Here is a 13,608-nt window from a genome sequence, read left to right on the forward strand (position 1 = left end):
CTTGTCCCAGTGGTTCCCCATGGAAGTTAAAGCCAGAGCAGAGTAAGGAGGCATACACACAAGCAGCCCTGAGTGGGGTGCCAAATCATGAATAAAGAAGACCACAACTCATACAGAAGATGGATGTGGAGGGTTAGAGCCTGAGGACCACCTCAAAGGGTAGGGGGTAGCAGCAATGCTGAGATATTGGTTATATTTAGGGGGACAGGTCATATAAGTATATATATCAAGGAAAATGAGAACCCGGGTTCTCAATATTGGGAAAAAAGATAAAAAGAACCTTGTAGTTTTAGATTGGAATTAAAAAGTATCTGTGTGAACTTGTGGTTTTCAATATATATAGGCAGACACAGAAATAAATATGAATATAAACCATGTCTAGATGTATATGAATGTATATTCATATATATATAAATATATCATATGTGTTTATATGTATACATGTATTTCTTACTCTGCCTATTAAGCCTGGAAGCAATGACCCTCCCTCTACTCCCAATAAAGAATGAATATACCCTACCACCCATAACTTGGATTCTAAATTTTATTTGCCATTAATTGGAACCAGGGCTCTTTGGATAAATGATTCCACAGCTGAGGCAAGGAAAGTACAAGATGAGCTGGGAACATTTTGCTGTGCCATAAAAAATTAAAGAAAAAAAAAGGAAGAGCGAGAAAGGGAGGAAGGGAGAGAGGGAGGAGGAAGGGCTCGAAGAATGATGGGGACACAGTCAAAAGGATACAGGAGCCACTGCCCATATCTGGGACAATTTGAGCATCAAAATAAATAATAGCAGTAATGAATTAATACCCTTTAAATAAAATAGGGACATCATAAGTCAAACTGATACATATGAAAAATTAAATATGCTGAAAGTCTGATAAGGAACATTTAAGGGGAGGGGATATGGTTCAGGGAGCTGGGTAGCTGCCTCCCACATGGGAGGTCCCAAGTTCAGTTCATAGTGCTTTTTTTTTTTTTTAATTAGTTTTCTACCCCCTCCCCCACCATGTTGTCTGCTCTCTGTGTCCATTCGCTGTGTGTTCTTCTGTGACTGCTTCTATCCTTTATCAGCGGCACCGGGAATCTGTGTTTCTTTTTGTTGCGTCATCTTGTTGTGTCAGCTCTCCATGTGTGCAGCACCATTCCTGGGCAGGCTGCACTTTCCTTCATGTTGGGCAGCTCTCCTTACAGGGTACACTCCTTGGGCGTGGGGCTCCCCTATGCGGGGGACACCCCTGCGTGGCATGGCACTCCTTGTGCACATCAGCACCACACATGGGCCAGCTCAATAAGGGTCAAGGAGGCCCGAGGTTTGACGTCCTATCCATTGGGCCAAGTCCACTTCCCCCCAGTGCTTCTTAAAGAAGACAAACAAACAGCGAGCAAAAACAAGCAAGGAAGGAAACGGACTTGGCCCAGTGGTTAGGGCGTCCATCTACCACATGGGAGGTCCGCGGTTCAAACCCCGGGCCTCCTTGACCCGTGTGGAGCTGGCCCATGCGCAGTGATGATGAGTGCAAGGAGTGCCGTGCCATGCAGCGGTGTCCCCGCGTAGGGGAGCCCCACGCACAAGGAGTGCGCCCGTAAGGAGAGCCGCCCAGCGAAAGAAAGAGCAGCCTGCCCAGGAATGGCGCCGCCCACACTTCCCGTGCCGCTGACGACAACAGAAGCGGACAAAGAAACAAGACAACAAGAAGCAGCAAAATAGACACAGAGAACAGACGGGGGGGGGGGGGGGGGGGGTGGATTAAATAAATAAATAAAATCTTTAAAAAAAAAAAAAACAAGCAAGGAGCAGATGTGACTCAAGCAGTTGGGCACCGGCCTCCCACATGGGAGGTCCTGGGTTCAATTCCTAGGGTCTCCTAAAGAAGAACACAGACAGACAGACAATGCATGCAGACAGATAACACCAGCAGACAGACAAGGGAGCCATCTGGGTTGGGGGGGATCCATTTTTTAAAAAAAAAAAGGCAATATCGTAATGGAAATTAAGGATTTTAAAAAAGAAAATAAGGGATCTCCTCAGAAGATACTTACAACAAAGTGAAAAAGAATAACTTTACAGGAGCGAGACCTGGCAGAAACTACCTTAAAGTGATCAAAGTATTACCAGTAAGGAACAAATCAAAATTGGGCATTACCTGATAAGACACAAGAAGAGCAAAGATAAGTATCACTTCTGTGACAGTCTTGCCAACAGTGCATAGCTTGCATTTAATAATGTGGAATAATCAGACAAACCCAAATGAAGGCATATTCTACAGAGTAACTGTCCTGTAAATTTCAAGAGTCAAGGCCATGAAAGACAAGACTGCAGGACTACAAAGCAGATGTAGCTCAGTGGTTGAGCACCTGCTTTGCACATACAAGGTCCTAGGTTCCATCCCTGGTACCTCCTAAAAAAAATTAAAAAATATGTTGAGACTTGATTTTAAAAAAAGACTGCAGAACTACTCCAGCTTAAGGAGACAAAAAAGCCATGATGACTAAAGGCATTAATTCTAAATGGAATCATTTCACCTAAAGTATATTATTAGGAATATTAGTATATTATTAATGAAATTTGAATGGTATCTGAAAGTTAAATGACAATAATTTATAGGATTAGTTTTCCGATTTTGATGGTTATATAGGAGAATGTCTTTGTTTCTAGGAAATCTCACTAAAAAACAGAAGGGTGGTAAGGCATCAAATTGGTAACTTATATCAAATGGTTTAGGGAAAAAAATTATTTGTCCTGTACTTGCAACTTTTCAGTAAATATGATATTATTTAAAAAGTATGGATCTCTATACCCATTTATGATAAAAACACTCAACATAGCAGATACAAAATAGGAACTAGGCTTATTAATCTGATAAAGGGCATCTATGAAAAGCACACAGCTGGCATCTTAATGGTGAAAGACTGAAAGCGTTCCTCTCTGGCCTCTCTAAATCAACACTCTACAGGCCAATCAGGCAAGAAAATGAAATAAAAAGTATCAAGATGGGAAAAGAAGTAAAATTCTCTCTATTCACAAAAGACAAGATTGTGTATTTAGAAATCCTAAGGAAGCTACTCAAAAACTGTGAGAACTTTGTCACCACTGTTATACAATATTGTGCTAGAAGTTCTAGCTAGAGCAATTAAGCAAGAAAAAGAAATAAAAGGCACCCAAATAAGAAAGGAAGAAGTAAAACATTCACTATTCCTGGATGATATGATCCTATATCTAGAAAATCCCAAAAAATCCACAACAAACCTAATAGAACTGACAAGTTCAACAAAGTGTCAGCATAGAAGATTAATAAGCAATAACCAGTAGTGTTTCTATACACTACTGATGAGCAATCGGAGGAGGAAGTCAAAAGAAAATTCCATTTATAATGGTACTAAAAGAATCAAATATTTTTAAATAAACGTAACCAAGGACATTAAGGACCTATATTCAGAAAACTACAAAACACAGCTAAAAGAAATCAAAGAAAACCTAAATAAATGAAAGGACATTCTGTGTTCATGGATTGGAAGACTAAATATCATACTGATATCAATTCTACCAAAACTGACTTACAGATTCAATGCAATCCCAATAAAAATCCCAACGGCCTTTTTTGTAAATATGGAAAAGTCAATAATCAAATTTATTTGGAAGGGTAAAGGGCCCCACGTAGCCAAAAAAGTCTTTAAAAAAGGAATGAATTTGGAGAACTCTAGAGTGGTAAAAACAGCATGGTACTGGCATAAAGATTGACCAATGGAACCAAATCGGGAACTCAGAAATATACCCTCACATCTACATTCAAGTGATTTTTGGCAAGGCTGTCAAGCCCAGCCAGATGAGTCAGAACATTCTATTTAATAAGTGCTGGAAGAACTGGATATCCACATCAAAAATAAAGAAAGGACCTCTATTTCACACCTTATACAAAAGTCAGCTCAAAATGGATCAAGGACCGATATAAAAGGTACAACCATAAAACTCCTGGAGGAAAATATAGGGAAAAAGTCTTAAGATCTTGTGGTAGGTGGTAGTTTCTTAAACCTTACATCCAAAGCACGAGCAACAAAAGTAAAAACTGATTAATGGGACCTCCTCAAAATTAAACCCTCTTGCACCTCAAAGGACTCTGTCAAAAGGGTTAAAAAGCAGCCAACCTAATGGAAGAAAATATTTGGAAATCACATATCCGATAAGGGTTTTAATATCCATGATATTTAAAGAAATACTACAACAATAAAAAGACAAATGACCCGATTAAAAAATGAGCTAAAGATCTGAATAGAAATTTGTTTAAAGAAATACAAATAACATAAAAACACAGGAAAAAATGTTCAGCTTCACTAATGTTTAGGGAAATGCAAATCAAAGCTACAATGAGATAGCATATTACACCTATTAGAATGGCCATTATTAAAAAAGACAAAAAACTACAAGTGCTGGAGAGGATGTGGAGAGATAGGAATGCTTATTCACTGTTAGTGGGAACGGAGAAAGGAACAGCTACTGCAGAGGACTTTCTCACAGTTTCCCAGGAAGATGAATATAGACTTGCCACCTGACCCAGCAATACCACACTGGGTATATACCCAGAACGGAGAGCAGTGAAATGAAAAGACACCTGCACACTGATGTTCATAGCAACATAATTCATGATTGCCAAAAGTTGGAAACATCCCCGTCGTCTATCAACTGATGAATGGATAAACAAACTGTGATGTAGTCACACAATGGGTTATTATGCAGCTTTAAGAAGAAATGAGTAGTTGGTGCTGGGTTTAAGATATATGTAGGGGATTTGAATCTCTGGACTGATAATATGACACCCAGGCCCAGAGCCTCAACAGACTTCAGCTCCTACACTTTGACTTATTGGACTTACTCCACTCAGCTAACATGGAGTTGAAGAAGGTCAACCACCACAACATGGAGCCTAGAGTGTCTACAACTAGAAGCGGGAAGAGTGCATCCAGTACCCATGTGCAATCTAAGCCCTCACTTGACATAGATGTGCAATGGACACAACCAATCCAATGTCCACAGAGAAAATGTGGAATGGGTGTGGGAACGGTAGCCATGGGGGCTGCTGGGTGTGGGGAACGGGAGGAAGAGATGAGATGTGGAGGCGTTTTCGGGACGTGGAGTTGTCCTGGATAGTGCTTCACGGACAATTACGGGACACTGTAGATCCCCCCAGGGCCCACTGGATGGAACGTGAGAGAGTCTGGGCTATGATGTGGCTAAGGGGTGCAGTGATGCTCAGAGATGAACTTACCAGGTGCAATGGATGTGTCATGATGATGGGAGAGAGTGTTGCTGTGGGGGGAGTGGGGGGCGGGGGCGGTGGGGTTGAATGGGACCTCATATTTTTTTTTAATGTAATTTAAAAAATAAATAAATAAATAATTTTTTTAAAAAAAGAAGAAGAAGAAGAAGAAATGAAGTCATAAAGTATATGACAACATGGATGAACTTGGAGGACATTATGTTGAGTGAAGCAAGCCAGACGCAAAAGGACAAATACCATATGGTTGCGCTACTATGAACGAAATTTATTGTGTAATCTCATGGAGTTAGTAACTTGAATACGGGTCACCAGAAAATAGAATGCATTTACAGAATAGAAAGCTGAGGGTTAAATTGTGCAGAATTGATAAAAAGGATCTGTGTTAATCTTCGGAAATGAACAGAAAAGGTGAAAGCCCAACATGTTTGTAACTAGCAGTACTATTATGTGAGTATGAAAGTAGTTTAAAGGGAAAGTCTAAGGTCATGTACATTACTAAAAGGAAAGCTAAAAAATGTAACATGGGACTGTACAGCACAGTAAAAGCACATGTGAATGTGAATATGGGTAAACTTGCATATATAAGACCAGTTATCTTTGAAGCTGAACAAATTAATGTTACTACTATAAAATGGTAATATCAGACCAAAAAAAAAACCCACATCATGCTAAGTGAAAGAAACCAGACACAAAGTACTACATTTTACATGATTCCATTTATATAAAATGTAAGTATAAATCAATTTATAAAGATGAATTTAGATTAGTGGTTATTATAGGGCTGGGGAAGGAATGCTAAGGGGTGTGGAGTTTTCCTTTTGGAGTAATGAAATTGTTCTAAAATTTCTTGTGGTGGTAAACGTTCAACATTGTGAGTATACTAAAAGCCATTGACTTTACACATTGGATAGATATATGTGATAGATATATGTGACTCATTCTTTCAGAAAGCCAATTATGCATTAGGTTTGTCCCACAAGTCACTGCATTGTTGGATATATTTATCCATTTACTACTGCAAGATAAGTTGGATGATTTTTGGACAGAAAGTTCCAAAATAAGCAGAATTATCTTCCTTATAACTAATTTTTCCTGAGACTTTACTGTTACACTACAAAGGAAAACATAAAAACTTAAGGTCTCTGGATTCATAGAGATAGTAGGACCTTTAAAGATGATTTGGTCCAAGAGCCACAACCACATAGCTAATGGCAAAACCAAAACTAGAATCCAATTGAACAGAGTCTTCTCACCTGTATTAGCCAAAAGGGTGCTGATGCAAAGTACCAGAAATGTGTTGGCTTTTATTAAGGGTATTTATTTCAGGTGAAAGCTTACAGTTACAAGGCCCTAAAGAGTCCAACTCAAGGTACCATAAGAGGTACACTCTCACCAAATGTCTGTTGCCACGTGTTGAAGCAAGATGGCTGCTGATAACTGTGAAGGTTCAGCCTTCTTCTTTCCCTGTAAGGCTCCACGGGCCCAGCTTCTTTCAATCTCAGATATAGGCTGACACAAGGCTCATCTCAGGGCTTCTCAGGCACTCTGGTCTCTTCACAAGGTCAACTGTAAACTAAAATGATCAGGCGAATATTTCATCTCTCCCTGGGGCTCCAGCATCAAAATCAAGTCCTCTCCTCTGCTGTGTCTTTTTCTGTATGTATCTACTTCTGTGTTCTTGACTCAGCATCTGTCTATACAGCCAACCAACAGGGTGGGGACACAACCCTGCATGCCCTACAGACGTGGTCAAAAAATGAAAGCCCTAATCTTGATTTAATAAAGTAAAAGTGAAATCTCTGAATTTAATACAATTAAAGGGGTATCATGCCCAGAGGAGCAGACCAGTTTACAAACATAATCTGTATCTCTTTTTGGAATTCATAAAAAATATCAAACTGCCACACCACAATAATGCCCTACCCCTTTTCAAACTAACTAGTTCCTATGAGCAACACGGAGCTGCAAGAAACCTTGGCAATACACTCCAACCTCTAATTTCTTTATAATAAGAAAAGCACACACAAATACTAGTTATTGGCTACACTTGTTTAGACTATGGAAATGCCAAATGGTGACGAAAACTTGAATCATGTTTATGACTAGGGCTCCCTACTTCTAGGAGCTGCCCACATCCTCGGACAAATTCATCCAACAAATAATTACTGAATTCCTACTATGTGTAAGGCACTGTACTAGGTATTCCATTATAAAGGGAACCCTTGCTTCTTCATAGCTCTTAGCCCTGAATATAACTCCACACACCCTAAAATAACGTTAACCTACAAATTTGAACAAAGGATTATCATTCTAACTGGTTTAGAATGATTTGGAATGAGGGTCCCATTGAAAAATTAACAGCCTGGCTCCTGGTTAACAGCATGGAGAATGGCAAAACGTAAATCTAAAAGGGTCCTTCCTTCAAATAAGGAAATTGAGGCCCAGAGTGATAAGAGTCACTTATCTTTTCAAATTAAAAAAAAAAATAACTATCTTTTCTAAATCAAATCTTTATTTTTCCAAGGCTAACCTTTTCACCTATACCCTCATAGCCACTCTCTCCACTTTTTCTGGATCCTTACTTGGGCATCATTCTTCTCCCCTCGCTTCCTGTCAGCCATCCATTCAATGTCTCATAGTTTCCCCCACGCCTCTGCTCAACCTCGCTAGACATCTAATTTCTCCAAATTCAACGTCTTATTTTTTCAAAATCACTCTGTAGGACCCTACAAAATTTAACTTCTGTCTCCTCTCTTTTATTTGCAGGTTACCAATGAAATGGTCTTTGGTCTTTTCCCAAGACCCTATATACCTCAAAACCTCTCTGGGTGAACACTTCTGACCATCCTCCTTCTGATATCATCCTCTGCCTCCCCAACACTGTTTCTCCTTATCCCTAAATTCAGCGTTGCTCAGGATTTAACTTGGTCCCTCTGTGTCTCTACTCAGATGTTTTGTCTATATACATCTACATCAGTATCTTCATCTCTACACTCTACACTAGACTCTCAAATGGAGGAAATCAGCTCAGACATCGTTACCAAGTTCCAGTCATATTTCAAATGCTCCCTGAAAATCTTCCCTTGACTAATTTAGCAATCTTATCAGACCAATACTATCAACTTACCATGTACCACGTGTATCCCTGCTCTGACTTCCCCATCTCTTCTAGAGATGCCAAGCTACCTCTAGGGAGATAGATAATTCTTGAGTAAACCTGCCTGAATTCATATCTGGCTAAACCACTTACTAGCTGTATATCTTTGACTAAGACTTCTTTGAGCTTTAGCCTCCTTATCTGTAAAAAGAAGATAACAGAAATATCACTCCCACAGAATTACTGTGAACATTAAAGACAACATATGGAAAGTTCTTAACACAGTGCTTGATATATATAATAAGTATTTAACCAATATTAGCCACTAAACCTTTTATAACATTAGCACCAAAAGCAAGAGCCCCATAGCTGAATCTGCTTAACTCCATCACAAGGCAGTCCTGCTCCAGGCTCTGGATCCACTCCTATCCTTAAGCAGGAAACCCCAGGGAGTAACTCAGGACTAAGCAACCTGGCTCTGATCTTTTAAATGAACTCTTTCCCTGAGCTACCTTTCACATTGCTTATGGACTATGCAGTCCAGTCTACTTCCCGAGGAGCCCCAGATCATCCAACTTACTGCTGTTAACAGCCAGCTCTGAAGTTCCTACAAAGCTGCACTGCTGTGTCCTACTGTTGCATCCCACTCACATGTTGGAGCTTGGCATGCATTCAGAACACCAGCCAACCTCCAAGCAGGACTGACATGTAACCTGGCTGGACTTCCCAAGAGTTTTCCCTACCTTGGTGGGCTCTCCTACTCTAGGGTCCTCTAAAAGTCACTAAGGCTCAAAAAGTCACTTCGGTATCTGACTCCTCCATCTTCCCCATACACAGTCACTAAAAGCCTGCTGAATGTTCTTTTACAAATATCTTCTGCAGACACTCTCCTTTTCCTGTCATTTGCATTACTTATTTATCCTTCATTAACCTCTACCTGTAACTCAACTGTGCTTCCAGAAATTAACCATATTAACCTTCCAAAAACACAGCTTTAATTTGCCACTTTATGCTCAAAAAGTATCTGAGGATCTCTACTTCCTGCAGGAAAAAATCTCACATCCCCTGATTATACTGTGAATTTTTCTACCTCTGAGTCTTTGTTAATACCATTTCTTCTCTGTGAAGCCCTCCCTAATCTCCCTGGTAGAAAAGCATCCTGAGCAGAGAACAGAAGGTGCAAATGATCTGAGACAAGAAAGCGTCTAGCAAAAAGACTAACTGTGACTGGAGTGGTGTGACTGTGATTATTTTGGAAACAAGATCAGAGAGGTGGTGAAAGGCCAGATCCCACTGGGCCTTTTTGGCCATTCTAAGGACTTTGCTTTTTAAATCTGAGTAAAACAGAGATCAATTGCAAGGTTTTAAAGCATTCCCTAGCAGAGATATGATATGACCTGAATTTCAAACGGATCACCCTACCAGTGGTTACAAGAATAGGCTACATGAGGAGAGGTAAAGAATAGGAGACTGATTAAGAAACTATTACAGGGAAGCAGACATGACAACTGATAGAACATCTGCCAACCATATGGGAGATCTAGGGTTTGAACTCAGGGCCTCCTGGCCTGTGTGGTGAGCTGGGCACACGTGCGGCAGTGCCGCGCGCAAGGAGTGCAGTGCCACACACGGGTGTCCCCCACGCAGGGGAGCCCCACGCGCAAGAAGTGCACCCTGCATTGAGCTGCCCTGCAGGGAAAAAAGCACAGTCCACCCAAGAGTGGCGCTGATGCAGCAAGATGACGCAACAAAAAGAGACACAGATTTCACTTATTCCCGGTACAAAAAGAGACACAGATTTCACTTATTCCCGGTGCCGCCGAGAATGGAAGGAAACACAGAACACACAGTGAATGGACACAGAGAGGAGGGGGAGGAAAGGGAGAGAAATAAATAAAATAAATCTTAAAAAAAAAAAAAGAAGCTATTACAGTAATCTGACAAGAGATGATGATTTGGACCAGGGTCATGACAGGAGAGGTAGTGAGAAGTAGTCAGAATCACTTAGAGGTACATGCTAACTGGATGAAGAAAATGAGAAAAAGAAAGGAGTCAAGGATGACACCAAGCTGTTAGCCTAAATAAGTAAGAAGTGAACATGTTTAGGAGATCTAAAATACTAAAAACAAAACAACCTAAAAGGAAACCAGCTCTTATGAGCACATACACAGAACTTCTCCCTCCACCAGGCCCTAGTGAAAAGTCCTCAACCCCAACTTCCAAGGCAGATAGGCAAAATGTAACTTATTAGTATGTGAGGATTGGGCTAATGCTAATTAAAAATACTTAGGGATAGAATATCCTTTTGGACTATTAAAGAACATTTTTCTGCTTAAAAGTAGTTTAAAAGCCTGAATCTTAATAGTCCAACTTGGTATATCACTGTTTACTAAACTTTTGAAATTGGTAAAGGTAGAGTAGGACTAACTGCAAAGTAAGATAACTAACATTCAGGTGTCTCAAGTGGTTGTCAGGGACTGGGTTAATACCTTAAAATTTACCAATAATTCAGACAATTCACAAAGCCCAACTTAGCCAATACAACTGAACAGAAAAGCAATTAGGCTGCTTTTTAAATGAAATGATCTTATATAAATGCTTTAAGACCAACTCTTTTTCAAGAGGTTAGACCAAGAAATGAATGCAAAAATACTGGCAGAAGAACACAAGAGTTAAGAACTCAGGCTCTGGTGACAGACAGGGGTTAAATCCCAACACTTCCAGTAAATAACTGTGTGACCATCTCTATTCTTTCTATAACCTACAGTAGGATTGCTTACCTTAAGATGTGTATTGAAAGTGCTTTGGATGTTAGCACTTTCCTTCCTAAAACACACTCTGATCCCTTTAATTGAACCTGCATTTTCCTTAATAGCCTTTGCCACTCATTTTTAGGGTGGAGCTTTCCAAAGGATTGATCTCATTTTTTTTGCTTTAAATCTCCAAATTTACCTCTTGAAAACAATCTTATCTTGAAACTCTGACTGTTCAACCTATGCTCTGGATTTCATCAATTAAAGTGAAGAGCAGTGGAAGAAAAATTAGAGTAAATCCAGTTGTAACTACTACAAAATATTTGGTTGCATACAACTGTTAAAATTGATGCTTTCTTTAAAATCACAAATGCTGAAAGCTGAAGACAATATGGAGCTAAACCCTAGCCTAACAACATTGAATTAATAACAAAAGAAAGTGTTCTGACCTAAAGAGGGCAGAGAGAGGTACCCTGAATATGCCCACAACTACTCCCACTTCTCTCCTTAACAAGGACCTTTTTGCCTGTTGTAGTGGGGGGGAGGGGGCGGGGGGGGGGGGAGAGAAGATAGAGGGAAATAGAGGAGGGAAAACAAGTTCCACAAATTCTTTCGCATCAGTCCTTTTTAGTATCACTGTCACGGTCCTATAGTTCAGACAGTAAATAATAAGTCACAATGGGTTTCTTTGCCTCAGGTCTCTCTCTACTCCCTTTTGACCTGCACACAGCCACCAAACTAATTTCCTAAACTATCAGTTTCATCAGATCACTTCCCAGTTCAAAAACACTTAATGGCTCTCTACCTACTATTCACTGGAGAAAGCCCAACTAAAATTAAAGGCTAGCATTATCCCACTCTTAGAAAACAGGACTTGTTTCCTCCTCATCTCCCCAGTAAAACTCTAGAGCTTCAACTAGACTAATCTGCTCACTGTCACCCCAACACAAACTGCCTACATACCTAGGCTGGATTACCCCATCCCCACCGTTCCTTCTGTCTTTCCTTCAAAAGCCAACCCATGCCCCTCTTCTTTCTCTGACACGCACTGTGCTCTTAAGACACACACTGCCTCTACCACCCATCTTCTGATTCTCCTGAAACGCATCCTTACTGGATATACTCAAGGCATATCAGCCCGCTCCAACCAACTCCAAGTTCCTTGGAAGGCAGACAACATACACAGAAGGTCTATCGCAGCGTCCTGCACTTAGTAAGAGGACGTAGGTCCTGGATACTATTGATTAAAACCAGGAGGGGTTCAAATAATGTAACCGAGTAAGGTAAGACAATACTGCCCATTCCTCTCCCTAGTCACAGAAAAGGATATTCAGGATTTACAAGACTTAAAATTTCTAGTATACACAAAGCAGCTGTAAGTGGAGAAAGCACTCCACCGGACTGCAAAACACCTGCGTTCTTAATCCTGGTTTTGCGCATTCTCTGCAACTGTAGGGAAATCACACAATCTCTCAGGGCCTGGGGAGTCTTAGCTGTAAAGGAGAGCAGCTGCTGTGAAGGATCCCAAGGCTTCTCTCTGCTCCCAAATTTTCCCCGAAAGGAAACCCAACACCCCTCGACTCACTAAAGCGAAGGCAGACAAACTTTCACAGGTTATTTCATATACTAATGGAAACTCAATCCCCGTATGAAAAAGCAGGGCTGAGAAGCGGTCCCCTGGACCCGCGAGACCTCTTTACCCTGTGGTAAGAGCCCGCCTCGAACTCCCCGCTGCTCTGAGGCAGGCTACCAAGCGCGGCGCACGTCCCGGGAGCGGGCCAGGGTGACTCCGTCCACCCAGCGCCCCGCGCACGCACACACACCCGCACTTGTGACACACGGGCCGTGACCCCGGGTCACAGACCCCGTCTGCCTTCATCGGCCGAGGAGGGCCCTCCTCTCTGGGCCAGGTCCCTCACTCCCAGCCAGCGAGCCGCCCTTCCGGGCCCTGGGGCGGCCGCAGCGCGACCATTCGGGCCCCAGGCCGGCGGGACCGGCGTCATGAGGGGCGGCGGCGGCGGCTTTAAGTGCTGAATCACCACTTTGCAACCAGAGCTCCAAACCACCGTGACCCGAGGGCCGGGGCGCTCCGCTTCGCTTACCCAGAGATGCGCTTCTGGAGCGGCAGGCGGACGCCGAAGACAGAGCGGAAGGTGCTGGGCAGCACTAAGTGCAGCAGCCACGCTAGCCGGTACCGCATACCCCAGCGCAGCCGCCGGGATCACTGCGTACGCTTCCTTCAGGCGCGGGGAGCCGGCCCTTCGCACTGCGCATGCTCAACCCGTCGCGCCGCCTCCCGGGAGCTGTGCAGCTACCGGCGCTCCGGGTTTTGCCTGGAGCCGGTTAGGGCGGGGACGGAGGGGGCCAGAGGCCTAATCTAACTGAGCGGCGGGGGAAAAAGGGTCTGGAGGGATCTTCTGAGGCTCAGCAACCTGGCTTTCCTAGGCAGGGAGGGTCCCAGGTGGATCACTCATCACGGGT

At 42.1% G+C, this 13,608-nt stretch overlaps 1 protein-coding gene across 7 annotated transcripts in view; it reads right to left on the reverse strand.

Annotated features, from left to right (window-relative positions):
* The window catches only part of IDE (insulin degrading enzyme), a 126,442-nt gene extending 112,834 nt beyond the window's left edge, over nt 1-13,608 (reverse strand). The window contains exons 1-2 of one of the 7 annotated variants that reach the window (XM_058298777.2): nt 13,230-13,390; nt 6,671-6,850 (exon numbers count right to left, since the gene is read on the reverse strand). Coding sequence is in view for 4 of the 7 variants with exons in the window: in XM_004449999.5 (XP_004450056.1) it covers nt 13,230-13,327 (98 nt within the window). In the remaining 3 variants the exon portion in view is untranslated. Of the gene's footprint in view, nt 1-6,670; nt 6,851-13,229 lie in introns of those variants that run through there. The other 6 variants (XM_071215772.1, XM_004449999.5, XM_023585816.3 and 3 more) reach the window with 6 other exon arrangements.

Source organism: Dasypus novemcinctus, chromosome 6, assembly GCF_030445035.2.
Source record: "Dasypus novemcinctus isolate mDasNov1 chromosome 6, mDasNov1.1.hap2, whole genome shotgun sequence".
Lineage (NCBI taxonomy): Eukaryota > Metazoa > Chordata > Mammalia > Cingulata > Dasypodidae > Dasypus > Dasypus novemcinctus.